Here is a 20,948-nt window from a genome sequence, read left to right as displayed (position 1 = left end):
GCCCCGAGGTAATGGCTCTAAATTACATAGTTGCATACATTGCTACCAACCTTAAGTACTGACCAAACCCAAATATGACAGCAAGAGGGTCTCACTATATGGGTAGAATGAGGGACGCAGGGAGCAGGGTGCCATTGAGGAAAGGTGTACAGTTAATACAATATAAAATGTTCTTCCTAAATATATTTGTGAAGTCAATAGGCTGTGATGTCCAAGCTGCTTACAATATAGTCATTCCCAGCATTGAAAGAGCTTGTTTGACCGCATCATCGTAATTTAAAGGAGATATATTACGCTGAAAAACGTATCTCCAATTCAAAGGATAGGGGATAACTTTTGCATTGCGGAGGGGTCTGACCTCATGCAGATAGAGATATATGGAGGGGGCTCCGTAAGGAGATCTCAGGGGGTTCCAGTGGTCGCCACCACGCGATCTAAAACCTATCCCCTATTCTTTGGTTAGGGGATAAGTTTTTTCAGCATGATACTACTCCTTTAAAGGGGTACTCCGGTGGAAATAAGTAGAAAACAAATGTTTTCAAATCAACTGGTGCCTAAAAGTTAGATTTGTAAATTACTTCTATTGAAAAATCTTAATCCTTCCAATACTTATTAGCTGCTGTATAAAACAGAGAAATTTGTGAATTTCTTTTCTGTCTGACAACAGTACTCTCTGCTGACACCTCTGTTCGTCTCAGGAACTGTGCAGATTAGAAGCCTACCCCCATAGAAAACCTCTCCTGCTCTGGACAGTTCCTGACATGGACAGAGGTGTCAGCAGAGAGAACTGTTGTCAGGCTGGGAAGAACTTCACAAATGTCTCTGTAGTATACAGTAGCTGATAAGTACTAGAAGGGTTAAGATTTTTAAATAGAAGTGATTTACACATTTTTTTTACTTTCTTGCACCAGCTGCTTTGAAAACTTATTTTTTCTGCCGGAGTTCCCCTTTAAGTCAGTTTTAAAGGCTCTGATACACAATAGTGAAAAGTTGATTGACCCATTTTGAATTTTCAGCTGCCAGCTACTGAAGGTGTATGGTCACTTTTAGTTATGATGTAAGGTTGGGTTCACATGTAGTATTTTGTTCAGTATTTTTAGCCAAACCGGAAAAAGGTCTTAAAGGGGTACTCCACTGGAAAACATCAACTGGTGCCTGAAAGTTAAACAGATTTGTAAATGACTTCTATTAAAAAAAATCTTAATCCTTCCAGTACTTATCAGCTGCTGTTATGATCCATAGGAAGTTATTTTCTTTTTTGAATTTCCTTTCTGTCTGAGCACAGTGCTCTCTGCTGACACCTGTGTCCATTTTAGGAACTGTCCAGAGCAGGATAGGTTTTCTATGGGGGTTTGCTCCTACTCTGGACAGTTCCTAAAATGGAAAGAGGTTTCAGCAGGGAGCACTGTGGTCAGGCAGAAAGGAAATTCAAAAAGAAAAGAACTACCTGTGGATCATATGGCAGCTGATAAGTACTGGAAGGATCAACATTTTTTAATAGAAGTCATTTACAAATCTGTTTAACTTTCTGGCACCAGTTGATAAAAAAAAAAAAAAAAAAAAAGTTTTCCACCGAATTACCCCTTTAAGTAAGGTTAAAGAGGCACTGCCATTATGAAAAACTTTTTATAACTAATAGGGGAACTACTATTCTACCCACTTTTACTGTGCAGGACACCAAGAGGGGCATTATTACAGTTTGGGGGCCTGTAGATGGGAAGATTGTGTAGAGGTGGGGAGGGCACTGGAAAATGTGTAGTCTAAGATGTTTGTCCTGCAGATGCTGAAGAGATAAGTTATGGCTGGAAGAAGTTGTCATGGTGGTCGGAGTCAAATTAGTATGAGCACAATGCCAACCAGATAAGATGTCAATTGTAAGTGTAAAAAATGTCTTAATTATTGAACAACCAATATATTCCTCAGGTAAATGCATCAGCACAAATATACAAAGAGTTAAATTGAGGTAAAGGGTAAACAATGCACCCATGCAGTGCAGATGCTGCCTCAATAAGGCCTCTTTCACACTATAAGGTTGTTCCGTTAAAAGATCCGTTATAAACGTCCATTAGAAAAGCCTTAAAACGGATGTTAAACGGCCGTTACAAAATCCAATCAAGTCTATGGGATTCTTTGATTTACTGTTATGACCCGTTATAGTCCGTCATGAATAACAGACATTAGTTGTGACGGAAGAAAAAACAGCACATGCCCAAATTTTTCTTCCGTCACTACAAACAGGTAAATTAACGGCTGTTATTTTTAACATTGAAGTCTATGGCTGACAGATGAGCCTTTATGTCATCCGTTTGCACCTGGTTTATAATATCCGTTATTACTTCTGAGCATGTTCAGAAGAGGTGACATCAGCAGACTCCTGAAGTGCTGAGGGACTACTATCACTCCCATCATGAAACAGATGTTTCTATGATCTTGTTTCTATGATGGGAGTAGTAATTCCTCGGCTGCGGGAGTCTGCCGGTGCCTTGGGAGGCTACATTAGTGTTTGTACTACTACCCCCATCATGGAACATACTCTGTTACATGATGGGGGTTGTAGTACAGAGGCTACGATATTGATCGCACCAGGTCTCACTTCTGAGACCCCATGCGATCAGAAGTTATTAAGCAGGGGAGCGGGCGGGATGCTCCGCAACCCTGTGATGTATCGTGTTTTTACTTTCATTTTTAAATCCCCCGCAGGGAGCCCTAAATGGCCGGTACCAACGAGCCAATCAGGGCTCATAGAGGTTTTTTTAAATGAACATTGTGAGTGGCAGCAGGGGCCATATGCATAGCAAAAGCGCTGTGGGGGGCAAGATATAGAGCGCTGCAGGGGGGGTAGACATGTAGCCTATATATGTAGCCCCCCAGCACATTTATAATATGCCCCCCGCAGCGCATTAATAAAGATATGACCTCCGCCGGCGCATTCATAAAGATATGACCTCCCCCCCGTCGGTGCATTAAAAAACATATGACCCCCCCCGCTGGCGCATTAATAAAATATGACCCCCGCTGGCACATTAAGAAAGATATGACCCCTGCCGGCGCATTAAAAATGAAATGCCCCCCCCCCCCCGCAGGTGCATTAATAAAGATATGACCCCCACCAGTGCATTAATAAAGATATGAACCCCTGCTGGCTCATTTATAAATATATACCCCCACAGCGCATTTATAATGTTCCCCCCTGCGGGGGTTATATATTTATAAATGCGCCAGCGGGGGGGGTCATATCTTTATTAACCCCTTAAGGACGCAGGGTTTTTCAGTTTTTGCACTTTCGTTTTTTCCTCCTTACCTTTTAAAAATCACAACCCTTTCAATTTTTCACCTAAAAATCCATATTATGTCTTATTTTTTGCGTCACCAATTCTACTTTGCAGTAGCATTAGTCATTTTACCCAAAAATTCACGGCGAAACGGAAAAAAAATCATTGTGCGACAAAATCAAAGAAAAAATGCCATTTTGTAAATTTTGGGGGCTTCCGTTTCTACGCAGTGCATATTTCGGTAAAAATGACACCTTATCATTATTCTGTAGGTCCATACGATTAAAATGATACCCTACTTATATAGGTTTGATTTTGTCGTACTTCTGGAAAAAATCATAACTACATGCAGGAAAATGTATACGTTTAAAAATGTCATCTTCTGACCCCTATAACTTTTTTATTTTTGCAAGTACAGGGCAGTATGAGGGCTCAGTTTTTTGTGCTGTGATCTGAAGTTTTTATCGGTACCATTTTAGTTTTGATCGGACTTTTTGATAACTTTTTATTCATTTTTTAATGGTATAAAAAGTGACCAAAAATTGGCTTTTTTTGCACTTTGGAATTTTTTTACGTGTACGCCATTGACCGTGCAGTTTAATTAACAATATATTTTTATAGTTCGGAAATTTACGCACGCGGTGTTTTATTTTTTTTATGGGAAAAGGGGGTGATTCAAACTTTTATTAGGGAAGGGGTTCAATGACCTTTATTAACACTTTCTTTTAACTTTTTTTTTGCAGGGTTATAGCTCCCATAGGGACCTATAACAATGCACACACTGATCTTTTACACAGATCACTGGCGTGTATTAACACGCCTGTGATCAGTGTTATCTGTGCTTGACTGCTCCTGCCTGGATCTCAGGCACGGAGCAGTCATTTGCCGATCGAACACCGAGGAGGCAGGTAAGGGCCCTTCCGGTTTCCTGTAAGATGTTTGGGACGCTGCGATTTCACCGCGGCTGTCCCGAACAGCCCAACTGAGCAGCCGGGATACTTTCACTTTCACTTCAGACGCGGCGGTCAGCTTTGATCCCCGTGTCTGAAGGGTTAATACAGGGCACCGCGATCGGTGATGTCCTGTATTAGCCACGGGTCCCGGCCATTGATAGCCACCGGAACCGACCCGATATGACGCGACTGTGTGACCCCGCGGCATATCGCGGGAGCCGGCGGAGGACGTATATATACGTCCTTCGTCGTTAAGGGGTTAATGCACCATCGGGGGTCATATCTTTATTAATGCGCCGGTGGCGGTCATTTCTTTATTAATGCGCTGGCGGGGGTCATATCATTATTAATGTGCTGCGGATGGCTTATTATAAATGCTAGATATATAGGTTATATATCTGTCCCCGCCCCCCCCGCAGCGCTATATATCTTACCCCCCCCCCCCCACAGCGCTTTCAATATACATATGGGCCCCACTGCCACTCACAATGTTCATTTTAAAAACCCCGCCAGTAGCCCTGAATGGCTCCTCAGTACCAACCATTCAGGGCTCCCCGCGGGGGATTTAAAAATGAAAGTAAAAACATGATATATCGCAGGGTTGCGGAGCATGCCGCCCGCTCCCCTGCTTAATAACTTCTGATTGCATGGGGTCTCAGAAGTGAGACCCGGTGCGATCAAGCCCTCAGCCCCTGTACTACAACCCACATTATGTAACAGAGTCTGTTCCATGATGAGGGTAATAGTACAAACACTAATATAGCCTCCCCAGCCACTGGCAGACTCCTGCTGCTCGGGAAATACAACTCCCATCATGGAAACAAGTCTGTTCCATGATGGGAATAGTAGTAGTCCCTCAGCACTGCAGGAGTCTGCTGATGTCACCTCTTCTGAGCATGCTCAGAAGTAATAGTGGATATTATAAACCAGGTGCAAACAGATAACACAAAGGCTCATCCGTTTGCCATAAACTTCAATGTTAAAAATAACAGCCGTTAATTTACCCGTTTCTTGTGACAGAAGAAAAATTTGTGCATGTGCCGTTATTTCTCCCGTCACAACTAACGGCCGTTATTCATGACAGGTTATAACGGGTCATAACGGATAACCAAAAAATACCATAGACTTGAATGGGATTTTGTAACGGCCGTTTAACATCCTTTTTTAAGGCTTTTCTAACAGACGTTTATAACGGATGTTTTAACGAAACAACCTTATAGTGTTAAAGCGGGGGATTTAAAAATGAAAGTTTAAACACACGATACATCGCAGGATTGCGGAGCATACCGCCCCCTCCCCTGCTTAATAACTTCTGATTGCATCAGGTCTCAGAAGTGAGACCCAGTGCGATCAATCCCTCAGTCCCTGTACTACAACCCCCATCAGCGAACAGATTCGGTTCCATTATGGGGGTAGTAGTACAAACACTAAAGTAGCCTCCCCAGCCACAGACAGACTCCTGCAGCCGGGAATCTACTACTCCCATCATGGAAACAAGTATGTTCCATGATGGGAGTAGTAGTAGTCCCGGCTATGGGAGTCTGTAGGCAGAGGTGTTAAAACGGCCGTACATGAGGGATGTTATATCGGGTCTTAACGGATAAATATGCTTGTTATTTTGATGGACATTATTCATCCGTTAGCACCCGTTATTTCATCCGTTATTATACATCCATTTTTAAACAGAAAACGGATGTTTTATAACGGATGAATGCTCATAGTGTGAAACCAGCCTAACAGATATAAGTGTACAATATACAAAGACAGTGTGGAGCTACTGCACGAGATGTCATAATGTTAAGCATCTAATTTCAACCAATAACATATAAATATAGGTGTAACCAAAATAATGGGCTTAATCATAACCTATAGAAAAGGTGCAGTGTCTGAATACGCATGTAATAATAAATACCCAACATCAGACACTGAAACACATATTCATGCAAAAATTGACAAGTTTTATTAGACAAAAACACACAATACAATAAAACACATCTAAAAAGAGCTGCAACAATCAGACTGCAAAGACTCACTGGAGCGGGGTTCCACACAGATATAAATTAGAAAAAAAGGATCAAATGGTGCATATTATATTGCACAAATGTATCTATGTAACTGTAAAAGTTATATGGACACATGTGTGCAATATAATATGCACCATTTGATCCTTATGTGTTTCTGTGTCTGTTATTGGGTATCTATAAATATAAGTGTAATATTCTCCAGGAATGTACAAAACAAGCAATTACATGAAAAAATAAATGACATTCACAAAGAGAATGTGACATATTGAACCTGCACATTATAGGAAGATACATACAGTCAAGGCAGTAAATGTTGGCACCCCTGACATTTTTCAAGAAAATGAAGTATATCTCACAGAAAAGGATTGTAGTAACACATGTTTTGCTATACACATGTTTATTCCCTTTGTGGAACTAAACCAAAAAAGGGAGGGGAAAAAAAAGCAAATTGGACATACCGTAATATCACCCCAAACTCCCAAAATGGTCTGTACAAAATTATTGGCACCCTTAACTTAATATTAGGTTGCACACCCTTTGGAAAAAATAACTGAAATCAGTCGCTTCCTATAACCATCAATAAGCTTCTTAAACCTCTCAGCCGGAATGTTGGACCGCTCTACCTTTGCAAACTGTTCCAGGTCTCTCTTATTGGAAGGGCGCCTTTTCCCAACAGCAATTTTAAGATCTCTCCACAGGTGTTCAATGGGATTTAGATCTGCACTCATTGCTGGCCACTTCAGAACTCTCCAGCGCTTTGTTGCAATCCATTTCTGAGTGCTTTTTGACATATGTTTAGGGTCAGTGTCCTGCTGAAAGACACAAGACCTCGGACATGAACCCAGCTTTCTGACACTGAGCTGTACAGTGCGACCCAAAATCCATTGGTAATCCTCAGATTTCATGATGCCTTGCACACATTCAAGGCACCCAGTGCCAGAGGCAGCAAAACAACCCCAAAACATCATTGACCCTCCAACATATTTCACTTTAGGTACTGTGTTCTTTTCTTTGTAGGCCTCATTCCGATTTCGGTAAACAGTAGAATGATGTGCTTTACCAAAAGGCTCTATCTTGGTCTCATCTGTCCACAAGATGTTTTCCCAGAAGGATTTTGGCTTACTTAATTTTAGTTAATTTTAGCAAAATGTAGTCTTGCTTTTTTATGTCTCCTGGGTCTCCTGCCATAGAGTTTATTTCATTTAAATGTCGACGAATAGTTCATGCTGACATTGATGCTCCCTGAGCCTGTAGGAACTCTTGAATATCTTTGGAACTTGTTTGGGGCTGCTTATCCACTATCCGGACTATCCTGCGTTGACACCTTTCAGCAATTTTTCTCTTCCATCCACGCCCAGGGAGATTAGCTACAGTGCCATGGGTTGCAAACTTCTTGATAATGTTGCGCACTGCAGACAAAGGCAAATCTAGATATCTGGAGATGGACTTGTAACCTTGAGATTGTTGATATTTTTCAAAATTTTTGGTTCTCAAGTCCTCAGACAGTTCTCTTCTCCTCTTTTTGTTGTCCATGCTTAGTGTGGCCCACACAGACACACAATGTAAAGACTAAGTGAACATCTCTCCTTTTTATCTGCTTTCAGGTATGATTTTTATACAGTATTGCCCACACCTGTTACTTGCCCCAGGTGAGTTTAAAGGAGCATCTCATGCTTGAAACAATCTTATTTTCCTACAATTTTGAAAGGGTGCCAATAATTTTGTCCAGACCATTTTTGGAGTTTGGTGTGACATTATGTCCAATTTGCTTTTTTTCCTCCATTTTTTGGTTTAGTTCCAGTACACACAAAGGGAATAAACATGTGTATAGCAAAACATGTGTTACTGCAATCCTTTTCTGTGAGAAATTCTTCACTTTCTTGAAAAATTTCAGGGGTGCCAACATTTACGCTCATAACTCTAGCTCTTCGGCTTGTAGGCCTTTACACCCACTATGAAATTGGTGAAGGATATGTGATGATCTGGGGACGCTTCAGTAAGGCTGGAATCGGGCAAAATTTGTGAAGAGCGCATGAATCAAGCCATGTACATGGTTATCCTGGCAGAACACTTGCTTTCTTCTGCTCTGACAATATTCCCCAACTCTGAGAATTGTTCTTACTGTGTAGTTCTGGGCTGATTCCTCACCGTTCTCATGATATTAAATCTTCACAAGGTGAGATCTTACATGGAGCCCCCAACAGAGGGAGATTGACAGTTATTTTATGTTTCTTCCATTTGCAAATAATTGCACCAACTGTTGTAAACAATTCAGCCCATTGTTGCCCATTCCAGCCTTGTGTAGGTCTACAATCTTGTCCCTGACATCCTTGGACAGCTCTTTGGTCTTGGCCATGTGGAAGAGTTCGGAATTTGATTGTTGACTTCTAGGTGACTTCTGTGGACAGGTATCTATTATGCAGATAACAAGCTGAGATAAGAAGCAATCCCTTTAAGAGAGTGCTCCTTATCTAAATTTGTTACCTTTATAAAAGACACCTGGGTGCCAGAAGTCTTGCTGACTGATAGGGGATCAAATACTTAAGGGGATCAAATACTTATTTCAATTCATAACTTACTGGATTTGTTTGTTGTTATTCCATCTCCCACTGGTTAAATAAACCTACCATTAAATTATGGACTGATCATTTCTTTGTCAGTGGGCAAATGTACGAAATCAGATCAAATATTATTTTTACTTCACTCTATGAATAGGAAAAGCAGAGAAACTGATACATTTGAAATGGTAAATTTTTCAGAGCTGTATATATATATATATATATATATATATATATATATATATATATAGCACTGTGTTGTGTAGGATTGATGTTGACTTACATTGGTGCTACATGCTTTGGTTTTATCTTCTTAAGATTACTAATCATAACCTCCCTTCCTGTCAGAACTTACCATGGTGGGATATTCACATCTATTGTTCCTTCCACATGTGCTATTTTTATTATTATCACTATACTACTGAGTGTGCACTTCTTTATTTATTTATTTATTTTGCAAATGTATTTGAACTGTAACAGCTGCATTCTGGTATTTCCATTGCTTTATATCCGAGTGCAGTCAAATTTAGTGTTTGCATAAATGTATATGTGCTTTCCTACATGGCTGCAAACACACAAAACATACAGCAGCATACTGTGAACAATGAATATGCAAATCAGTTTTTAGTGGATGTATGGAGGGATGGCTGCCTCCATCTTGGGCGTATATAAAAAACGAACGAAGAAATAATTGTCCATACATTTTTTTAAATATTTTTCAATTGCCCAAGGTGCTGCTACAATTCTAAATTTTGTTGCCTTTCTGTTATAATTGTATTCATTTATAGGATGTGTATTGGGGGGAAGGCCAGAAGCTGTGATTTGGGCACTCTATTTGTTTTAAATGTATTTATTTTGTTTTCATTTTATATATTTTTTATTTTACGGGTAATAATTTTAAAACACTTTTTGGGGGATTTTTAAATAACATGTGCTGACATATTAGCTCAGGTACAGGGGCATATAACCTCCAACACTCACTGCAGCGCTAACCTGGGTCTCCTAAGACCCAGCAATTCCTGCAGGATACCCGGTACCCAGTGATCACATGATCGCCAGGACAAGAAGCCTTATGGCTCCTGCTGAGCTGCATACACAATGCTCACTGAGCACTGTGTATATCAGTGTTTCCCAACCAGGGTGCCTCCAGGTTTTGCAAAACTACAACTCCCAGCATTCCTGGACAGCCAAAGGCAAGGCATGCTGGGAGTTGTAATTCTCTGGAGGACCCTCTGCTCTTCTATAGCTGCGCTGCTTCAGACTCTGACGGGACATTCAGGAATGTCCTGGCAAATTTAGGTCATGTTTACATCTCGCAGAAAATCACAGTGCAGACATTTCGCAAACTGTGGGTGCCGGCATAATATGCGCTAGGACCGGTATGCATTCCATGCGGAGTCCGCAAAAAGAATAAACAGGTTCAATCTTTCTGCGGACATGGAATTCAGAATTTATGTGACCGAAACATTTGGCATGGTAATTCCCCCGTGTACACAGCGCAGTAGAATCCTGTTCAATGCAACGGGACTCTACTACAGCGGCATTTCCGTGCAGAATTTGAATGTGGAATTCCACACAGAACATAGCCTTACATAGCCCTGCGATCTTCCACGCCGCACCCCGTTAGAATCAGCCCCCGGAGCGTGCTCGCTCCGGGTCTGATTACTAGCGATCACATGGACGGAGCATAGTGACGTTACGGCTCTGCCCCGTGTGATGTCATGCTCCGCCCCTAAATGCAAGCCCCGCACCCATGTGATGTCACGCTCCGCCCCTCAATGCAAGCTCCACCCCTGTGTGATGTCACGCTCCGCCCCCTCAATGCAAGCCCCTCAATGCAACCCTCCATAGGCTTGCATTGAGGGGGCGGAGCCGTGACGTCACTATGCTCCGTCCCTGTGATCGCTAGTAATCAGACCCGGAGCGAACACGCTCCGGGGGCTGATTCTAACGGGGTGCAGCATGGAAGATCACGGGGGTCCCCAGCGGCGGGCCCCCTGCGGTCAGGCATCTTATCCCCTATCCTTTGGATAGGGGATAAGATGTCTTAGCACCGGAGTACCCCTTTAACCCTTTAAATGCTGAGATAAAAGTGCTATAAAAAGCCTGTAGTAATGGAGCCCTGATTACACTGATAAATGCTGTTCTATTGGACAGCATTGTTCGGTGTATGCATTTGAAAGATTGCATGTAAAAGTCCCCTATAGAGACAAAAAATAGTGAATTAAATGTGAAACAAAAAAAAACCATAAACACATGTGGTATCGCTCCATGCGTAAATATCTGAACTATTAAAATATAACATTAATTAAACAGCACGGTGAATGGCATAAACGTAAAAAAAATAGAATTGCTGATGTTTGGTCACTTTATATACTGGAAAAAAATTAATAAAAAGCGATCAAAAATTTCCATCAAAACAAAAATGGTACCAATAAAAACTACAGATCATGGTACAAAAAACTGAGCCCTAATACAGTGCCATATATATATAAAAAAAGTGTTAAAGGGATCAGAAGAGGACAAATTTATACATACTCATTTTCTTACAAAAAGTTATACATTGATGTTAAATAGTAAAACAAAACCTATATAATTTTGGTATCATCGTAATCGTACGGTCCTACAGAATATATTGTTTCATTTTTACTGAAAAGTGCACTGCGCAGAACATTTGCGAAATGACGTTATTTTTCAGTTTCTCCGCACAGTTTTTCTTATCATCATAGATTTAGTGTCAAAACAAGTGATGCCATTAAAAAGTAAAATTGGTTGCACTATAAACAAGTCCTTATATGGGTCTGTAAATGAAAAATGAAAAGTGTTATGATTTTTGCAAACAACAGGTACACTTTTAGGGTAGGGTCATAAGTGCCGATTTCGCTACCCATTGACTTCAATGGGTAGGAAAATATGTAGCAGCAAATACACAGCAAAATACGGCACATGTGACCCTACCCTAAGGGGTTAAAAAGATCATATGTTTTTATGTTTCTCAATCTTTTAAGGCTATGTCAAAAAATACTGCTTGCGTCGTCTTTTTCTCCCCCTACTCCTGCTGAAAAACAGCGACGCCTGACGGACCCCATTGACTATATTGGGGTCCATCAGGACCTACTGTTGCCCATTGCGCGCCGTAAAAATGACAGAGCAACGGCAATGTGAAAATAGCCTTAGGGTGGGTTCACACCACGATTTTGCTATACGGTTCCTGTATCAGGTTTTTGATAAAAAAAAACGGATTCCTCAAAACCTGACTAAACTGTATCAAAACGTGTGTACAAATTTTTATCTGTATATGGTTTGAAAAATGATGTCCGGTTGCATCCGTTTCTTAAGAAAAAAAAAGTATACGTTTTGAACTTTTCACTCCATTATGAATAAAGTTTCACTTGTTTGATTGAAATTCCAAGAAAAAAAATGTGGAAAGTAAAAAACCATATGGTGAAAATTGGATGGAACCGTACGCACATACAGTTCTGTACGGTTCCCATTGACTCCCATGTTTAAAAAAAACGTATACGGGTCAATACGGTTTTCCACCCGGACCAATAACCGTGGTAGGCCACGGTTTTCTGTCCAGAAAAAAAAAGGAAAAAACCGTGTGGTTTGAAAAACGGAGACAATCGTATACAATATGGTGCATACGGTTTTGAATGGAAAGTCTATGGCCACGGTTTGCTGTACGGTTGCATGTTTTTTTTTTTTTTTTTTTTTTTAAACGTATCCAAAAACTGTATAGAAAAATTGTGGTGTGAACCCACCCACATAGACAGTACTATTAAAATAAAAAGGATACAGTTTAAATCCGTTTTTGAATAGAAACTAAAAAACCAAAACCAAAACAGGATAGTTTGTTAATATGAGTCGAGTCTAGATATATACGATTTTATATGATTTTTAAGTATAAATTTGTAGAAACTGTCAGTGTTTGCCAAACAGTGTACCTACCACCAGTTGTTGCAAAACTACAACTCCCAGCATGCCTGGACAGCCTTCGGCTGTCCAGGCATGCTGGGAGTTGTAGTTTTGCAACAGTTGAAGATACATAGTTTCGGAAAAAAACGCGTTGTGTGACTGCAGCCCTAGCTTTCTGCAGTACCTCATCCCAATCACTGTTTCCTTTCTGTTGTTGCCGCTTTAAGAAGAGCAGTTGCCCTTTTAAGAGCGGCGCCGAAGTCGAATGCGAGGCTGTGACGTCACAGTGGAAGTGATCCGGCGCTGGAACGTTTTGTAGCGCTGCTCAACGTTCTAAACAGAAGTCAGTACCGAGCGGCGCTGGAGCCGGAGCCGTGCGGGTGTCTTGGGTTAAGCCGTCTAGGGGTGTCCAGGGAGCGGAGACCGGCGGTTATAGAAGCCGTGTAGTGTGAAGGTCTGAGGGCCCCTCCTCCACCCGTCTGTCCGGTCAGAGATTCTTAGGGGCCGTCACTCGGTCTTCTCGTACGCTCTCCATGTTGTGATTGTTCTCGGAAGGATCGCTCGGGACGGTGTATCCCCGGTAGGGCTTGTGGTTGGTTCCTTCGGGTTCAGTACTAGTCGTGTACCGGATAGCGCAGGCTCCAGGATGATGAATCCGGGACACCCCTTCCTTAACCCCCCTCAGCAGCCGCCTCAACAGCAACCGCCGCCGCCACAGTACAAGTCTCCCCTGACCGTAAAGAAGAACGCCATCACCGATGACTACAAGGTCACCAACCAGGTGCTGGGGCTGGGCATCAACGGCAAGGTGCTGGAGATCTTCAGCAAGAAGACCGGGGACAAGTTTGCTCTGAAGGTAAATGGAGGGGGCAGCGGCCTGGTGACAATGGGAGCAGATGATCCTCCTGACCATTCATGTCACCACCTTAAGGCTGGTTATGAGGATCCTTCTTGGCAGTGCCACCTACTGTGGAATTCTTGGTGTCCCCAAAACGCTGTGGGTGAACGGGCACCTGGGTATAAGACTGACATCTGTGGAAGTATTATGAGATCCAGAGAGTTGGTGGACCAGGGATAGGATCTGTGGTGGTAGTATGAGATCCAGATAGATGGTGGACCAGGGATAGGATCTGTGGTGGTAGTATGAGATCCAGAGAGATGGTGGACCAGGGATAGGATCTGTGGTGGTAGTATGAGATCCAGATGGTGGATCAGGAATAGGATCTGTGGTGGTAGTATGAGATCCAGATAGATGGCGGACCAGGGATAGGATCTGTGGTGGTAGTATGAGATCCAGATAGATGGCGGACCAGGGATAGGATCTGTGGTGGTAGTATGAGATCCAGATAGATGGTGGATCAGGGATAGGATCTGTGGTGGTAGTATGAGATCCAGAGAGATGGTGGACCAGGGATAGGATCTGTGGTGGTAGTATGAGATCCAGATGGTGGATCAGGAATAGGATCTATGGTGGTAGCATGAGATCCAGATAGATGGCGGACCAGGGATAGGATCTGTGGTGGTAGTATGAGATCCAGATAGATGGTGGATCAGGGATAGGATCTGTGGTGGTAGTATGAGATCCAGATAGATGGTGGATCAGGGATAGGATCTGTGGTGGCAGTATGAGATCCAGATAGATGGTGGATCAGGGATAGGATCTGTGGTGGTAGTATGAGATCCAGATAGATGGTGGATCAGGGATAGGATCTGTGGTGGCAGTATGAGATCCAGAGAGATGGTGGACCAGGGATAGGATCTGTGGTGGTAGTATGAGATCCAGAGAGATGGTGGACCAGGGATAGGATCTGTGGTGGTAGTATGAGATCCAGAGAGATGGTGGACCAGGGATAGGATCTGTGGTGGTAGTATGAGATCCAGAGAGATGGTGGACCAGGGATAGGATCTGTGGTGGTAGTATGAGATCCAGAGAGATGGGGGACCAGGGATAGGATCTGTGGTGGTAGTATGAGATCCAGAGAGATGGTGGATCAGGGATAGGATCTGTGGTGGCAGTATGAGATCCAGATACATGGTGGATCAGGGATAGGATCTGTGGTGGTAGTATGAGATCCAGATAGATGGTGGATCAGGGATAGGATCTGTGGTGGTAGCATGAGATCCAGATACATGGTGGACCAGGGATAGGATCTGTGGTGGTAGCATGAGATCCAGATACATGGTGGACCAGGCCTGTATTGGTGGTAGATGGGATTCAGGTTTATGGTGTACCAGTATTGTGAGATCCAGATGTGTGATAGAATGCTTACCAGCATCTCTTGCACCCATCAGCATTGGAAGAGTGCTGTTGTAAGTTTGGACCTGAGGAAGGCACTTTGTATGCGCCGAAACGCGTTGTCCTTTTTGCAAATAAAAATCACTTGTCCTGTGCTGGCTTGAGTCTCTCCATTTTGTGATCTCCTAAGCAGCGCCTCATAAGACCACTTTTGCCTCTTTTTGAGATATTCGTGTCATTGACTATAATGGGCTCCATTGGGACCTCTTTTTGGCCGTTATGACCCGTCAACATTATGGCCGTCAAACTGGTGGAAAAAAAGAGCTTTACGGGGCATACCGGCAGTGTGAAAGGGACCTTACAAGGGCTGATATCTGTGGTAGTAGTTAGATGAAAACCAGATATTTGGGGGGGCCGGGCTGGTATGTGGGATAGTAGTATCAAATCCAGATTCATGTTGGGCCAAGGCTGTGTGGTTAGAGATGAGCAAATTTACAGTAAATTCGATTCGTCACGAACTTCTCGGCTCGGCAGTTTATGACTTTTCCTGCGTAAATTAGTTCAGCCTTCAGGTGCTCCGGTGGGCTGGAAAAGGTGGATACAGTCCTAGGAAATAGTCTCCTAGGACTGTATCCACCTTTTCCAGCCCACCGGAGCACCTGAAAGCTGAACTAATTTATGCCGGATAAGTCATCAACTGCTGAGCCGAGAAGTTCGTGCCGAATCGAATTTACTGTAAATTCGCTCATCTCTATCTGTGGTATTAGTTTGAGATATAGATATATAGTGTGCCAAGGCAGGTATTTGTATGAGGGCTGATATTTCTGGTTGTAGGGTGAGGTCTAGATTTATAGTGCACAGGGCGGTCTCTGTTATAGTAGTATCCAGATACATGGTGGACTAGGGACTAAGGTTTATGAGATGAAGATATGTGGTGGACCGGTATCTCTGGTATCGGGGTCTGAGGTGAAACTTGTCATAGGGGCCTGGCTAGTGTCTGTGGCCAGAGTCCTTGTATGTGACGGTGACAAGCCCCAGATTATTGGGGATCCTGCTCCGTATCTGTGAGGGCGACAAGCTCCAGACCTCTGGCCGTGTGTCTGGTGCTGGCAGGAGGGGTGTCACCCACTGCTATAAATTCGGTTATTTCCCCTTTACACACAGTGGACGTTGTAATGTGGTTGGGAGAAGGAAGTGGATATTGCATAGGGGACGTGATACTATAATGACAGGATGTATAACACGAGGTTACCGAGTTCTGAAATAACCTTTAGGGGGGTAAACTGACTAAATGACATTGCCTGAAATATATTGTGTAGGTGCTGTCCCATGATAGGGTCAGTTTCCTTACTGTAGCACGTGTCCTATAGGACAGTGGTCTCCAACCTGCGGACCTCCAGATGTTGCAAAACTACAATTCCCAGCATGCCCGGACAGCCAACGGCTGTCCGGGCATGCTGGGAGTTGTAGTTTTGCAACATCTGGAGGTCCGCAGGTTGGAGACCACTGCTATAGAAGAAGACCACAAGTGTTTGACGGATGCATTGAACACTTGACAGCTGTTTGGCCCAATCAGTATTGTCTGTGGATGGAGGCAGTGTCAGGGACACCTGTCGAGGATACCGGATCACGTGAAGCCAGCATTGAGGACTTCAAGTGTCTGTTTCCTTATTTAGACTGTAGTAGTAAGATAATATGGGAGAGCTGTAATGTGTAGCCGGCATTGACAGGCGTCATCAGTATGTAGTGATGTGTGATGGACAGGCCCGCCTAACAGGATATTGTTAGTTCAGGGGTTTTCTTTGGCCCCTCTAACATGAAGGATCACCCTCTATCATTTGACATAACCTTGGCATATGTAAAGAGATGCATGCCTGAAGGGTGAGGGGATCCCTTACTACAAGTAATCCCAGCTATTGCCTCAATTCACATTCAAATGTATAACAGGCATTTGGCAAAATACTTTCCTTCTTCAAGGTTTGAAGAAACCGAGGCGGAGGCAAGTAAAATAAAAATAAAAAAGTTTGGTTTTAAAAGCATAGACACAAATTAAAAATGGCTGGGTACATCCACAAAATTCTTAGTCACCGGGGGAGGGAATGTGACATATTGGGTGGTGGGGGGGGGGGGGAGGGAGGGAGGAAATGTGACATATAGGGGGGGGGGAAGGGAAGGGAATGTGACATATAGGGGGGAAGGCAATGCAACATATTGGGGGGGGGGGGAAGGCAATGCGACATATTGGGGGGGGGAAGGCAATGCGACATATTGGGGGGGGGGGAAGGCAATGCGACATATTGGGGGGGGGGAAGGCAATGCGACATATAGGGGGGGGGAAGGCAATGCGACATATTGGGGGGGGGGAATGTGACATATTGGGGGGGAAGGCAATGTGACATGTAGGGGGGGGAATGTGACATATTGGGGGGAAGGCAATGTGACATGTAGGGGGGGGAAGGCAATGTGACATATAGGGGGGGGGGGGGAATGTGACATATAGGGGGGGGTGTGACATATAGGGGGGGGGTGTGACATATAGGGGGGGGATGTGACATATAGGGGGGGGGATGTGACATATAGGGGGGGGATGTGACATATAGGGGGGGGGATGTGACATATAGGGGGGGGGGATGTGACATATAGGGGGGGGGGAATGTGACATATGGGGGGGGGGAATGTGACATATGGGGGGGGGGGGAGAGAAGATGACATGAAATGGCGAGATTTCACCATTCATTATAATGCATCGCGTATCAAAATTGCAATATTTAGGCCCATAATTGCAATCTCATATTTTCCCCATATCGTGCAGCCCTAGTGTCTGCTTTTAAAACCCAGAGGTGTGAAAATTTTATTTAAAAAAAAACTACTTGTCCCTCATTGTCTGGAGCAATTTTTGCTTTTACACTCGTTTTTTTTCCTCCTCTCCCTTTAATAGCCATAAATAACTACTATAATGATACCTTTTTAATTTTTCAATAACACATTCTCCAAACAAAAAAAAAAATATATAATCGGTGAAATTGAAATAGTAAAAGATAAATTTGCAGATTTGGTGGTTTTTCTTTTCTACACCATTTACCTTGTGGTTGAGATAACGTGTTGTTTTCATACTTCAGGTCGCCTGATTACAGTAATACCAGATTTCTATAGTTTACATCATGTTTTACAAATTTTAAAAATATTCTGAACTTTTTCAGATTTTTTAAATTGCCATTTTTTGACCCCTGTAGCTTTATTTTTTCACATACAAGGCTGTATGAGGGTTCATTTTTTGCGCCATAATCTGTTTTTTTTTGTATCGGTACCATTTTGATATTGATCTGACTTTTTAACCCCTTAAGGACGCAGCCCTTTTTCGCAATTCTGACCACTGTCACTTTATGCATTAATAACTCTGAGATGCTTTTACCGATTATTCTGATTCTGAGATTGTTTTTTTTCGGGACATATTCTACTTTATTTTAGTGGCAAATTTTTTGTCGTTACTTGCATCCTTTCTTGGCGATATGGACATGGACATATTTGTACTTTTTGAAAAGATTAGAGGGCTTCAAAGTAGAGCAGCAATTTTTTTCAAAATTTTCATGAAAATTGAAAAATCTGAAGGGACAGATGTTACAGAACTACAACTCCCAGCCTGGGCAGTCTAGGCATGCTGAGAGTTGTAGTTTGGCAACATCTGGAGGGCAACTGTTTGGGCACCACTGTAATAATGGTCTTCAAACTGTGACCCCCCCCCCCCAGATGTTGCAAAACTACAACTCCCAGCATGCCCTTTTGCTGTCTGGGCATGATGGGAGTTGCAGATTGGCAACCACTAGAAGGGCAGCAGTAAAGATCGCTTTACTGCCACGTCACTTCCCTACCTGCACCGCTGATCTCGGCGGTCCCCACGGCATCTTCTTTCCAGGTACCCCCCCCCCCCCCGATCTCCCTAACAGGGCGCCGCCTTAAGTGCTCATGGTTCTATGGGGGATGCGGGGAGGCACGAATGCTGCCTCTCCCATAGAGATGTATGGAGGAGGCGTGCTGGCCGCAACGTCATGCTGCGGCAGGTACGCCCCCTGCACGGGAGAGCCGCGGCCCCGTACAGGAGATCGCCGGGGGGCCCAGCATTCGGACCCCCGTGATCAAACATTTATCCCCTATCTTGAGGATAGGGTATAAGTGTTTGTAACACTGCAGATGTCCTTTAAACTTTTTATTAAAACTTTTTTTTTTTGTACACTATATTAGACTTTTTAGGAGGAATCATTAGATTCCTCATACAGATGAATAGAGTTCTACTGAACTCCATTGATCTGTGTGCTCTGTGATCCATTGATAAAGCCTAGTCCAGCCAGGCTCTATCAATGACAGAGCCACATACAGCAGGAAACAGAGGTCCGCCCTCGCGCTACCTCTATAGTGGATCGCGGGGGGGGGGGGGGGGGCACCCCACTAGCCCACCAGGGAGCATTCACATGTCCCTTTTAGACCGTGCTGTCAGCTTTGACAGCGGCGATATATAGGGTTAATAGCCTGCCGCGGCGAACGCCGCATGCTGGCTATTAGTGGCGGCCCCCGGCTACTGAGAACAGCCGGGGCTGCAGAGTATGGAGCAGGCACGAGTGTGGAGCCTTCTCCATACACCCCTGTGAGCGCCGCCGTGCTTGTGAAATTCACCTGCGTGACCCTGCCGTCGGGCGATAGGAATTCCACATCCCTGGAAACCATACGTCTGGTGACCACCACAGCCAATCAGCAGCCTCTGTGGTGATACTACATACTTAGGAGTATAGAGCCTCATGGCAAGCTGGTGTTGATTGACTGCGGCAGTCATGTGACACAAATGTACTGACTGAAGACCTTCACAGTTGTACACCAACTGATCAAAGACATCTGATTCTGAATACCAGAGGCAAACTGGGGGATCAGAGTGCGGTCGGAGGTAAGTAAAACAGTATATACACACACACAGGGGGCGAATTGATGGAACATGACATTAACTGACATACGGGGGGAGATATGAGGGGGACACTGACTTTACTGTGACACACGGGAGATAGATGAGGGGGGCATTACTGACTGACTGACATAAGGGAAGATGAGGGGGACATTAATGACTGACACACAGGGGGAGATGAGGGGGACACTAATGGTCAGGCAATGCCAGTAGATGATAGTTGAGTAGTAGATGGAAGTCCCACAGTAGACAAACACTACTTTTGCATAGCCTAAGAAGTGCCCATGGATCAGTGAATTGGAATAATAAATATAACTTTAACACGTTTCGTACTGGTGAATGCTGAGTCATCGGATCAATCCTGGCGGACGATACATCGGTACAGGCTGAACAGATGACTGACCACAAGATTTACAGCATAGCTGTGTGTATTTATATTTTGTATACACAGTCATTCAGTGTCCGCAGTAAATGTTACGGTCAGTCCTCACATAGTGTATTCATGCTGGTCAGACTAATCTGTCCCAGCTTTAACAGATTAATACATGCTCCCACTAAATGTTATTCACTCTGTTTACTCTTAGTCTGTTACCACAGATTAACTACTGCTCCTTAAAAAATGCTAGTACTAGAGTCTTTACTTGCTGAAATATATTTGGTGTGATCTCTGCTTACCTATGTTTGTCATTCCGCAGGTTTTTCTGCATGTTTCTGAGGCAATGTTATAGAAATTCTGCAGAGAACATAGGGTTAATGGGGGAGATTTATTAACACCTTTCCAGAGTTGCCCATAGTAACCAATCAGATCGCTTCTTTAAATTTTTCAGAGGCCTTTAAAAAAAATAAAAAAAAAATAATAATAATTTCCTCTGGGCAGGTTTTAATATATCTCCTCCAATGTCCTTGTGGTCTGTTCCGTTTTTGGCTGATGAACTCAGGGATGTGGAAATCCTATAGCCCGACGCCCGGGACAAGTAGTTTTGGGCGCCGGGCAGGTGAATTGTTTATAGATTTAGCCCTGTATCGGGCTAGCAGGGAC

At 43.5% G+C, this 20,948-nt stretch overlaps 1 protein-coding gene across 9 annotated transcripts in view; it reads left to right on the top strand.

The window, feature by feature from the left end:
• MAPKAPK2 (MAPK activated protein kinase 2) overlaps positions 1-20,948 on the top strand; it is a 767,506-nt gene that overhangs the window by 686,456 nt on the left and 60,102 nt on the right. The window contains exon 1 of one of the 9 annotated variants that reach the window (XM_056557990.1): positions 12,985-13,581. The exons of 7 other annotated variants lie outside the window; for them this stretch is intronic. In XM_056557990.1, coding sequence (XP_056413965.1) covers positions 13,372-13,581 — 210 coding nt within the window. In that variant the 5' untranslated portion in view covers positions 12,985-13,371. Of the gene's footprint in view, positions 1-12,984; positions 13,582-19,635; positions 19,895-20,948 lie in introns of those variants that run through there. One more of the 9 variants, XM_056557997.1, reaches the window with a different exon arrangement.

Source organism: Hyla sarda, chromosome 2, assembly GCF_029499605.1.
Source record: "Hyla sarda isolate aHylSar1 chromosome 2, aHylSar1.hap1, whole genome shotgun sequence".
NCBI lineage: Eukaryota > Metazoa > Chordata > Amphibia > Anura > Hylidae > Hyla > Hyla sarda.
The sequence above is the reverse complement of the archived record's forward strand: the minus strand, read 5'-3'. Positions and strand labels throughout refer to the sequence as shown.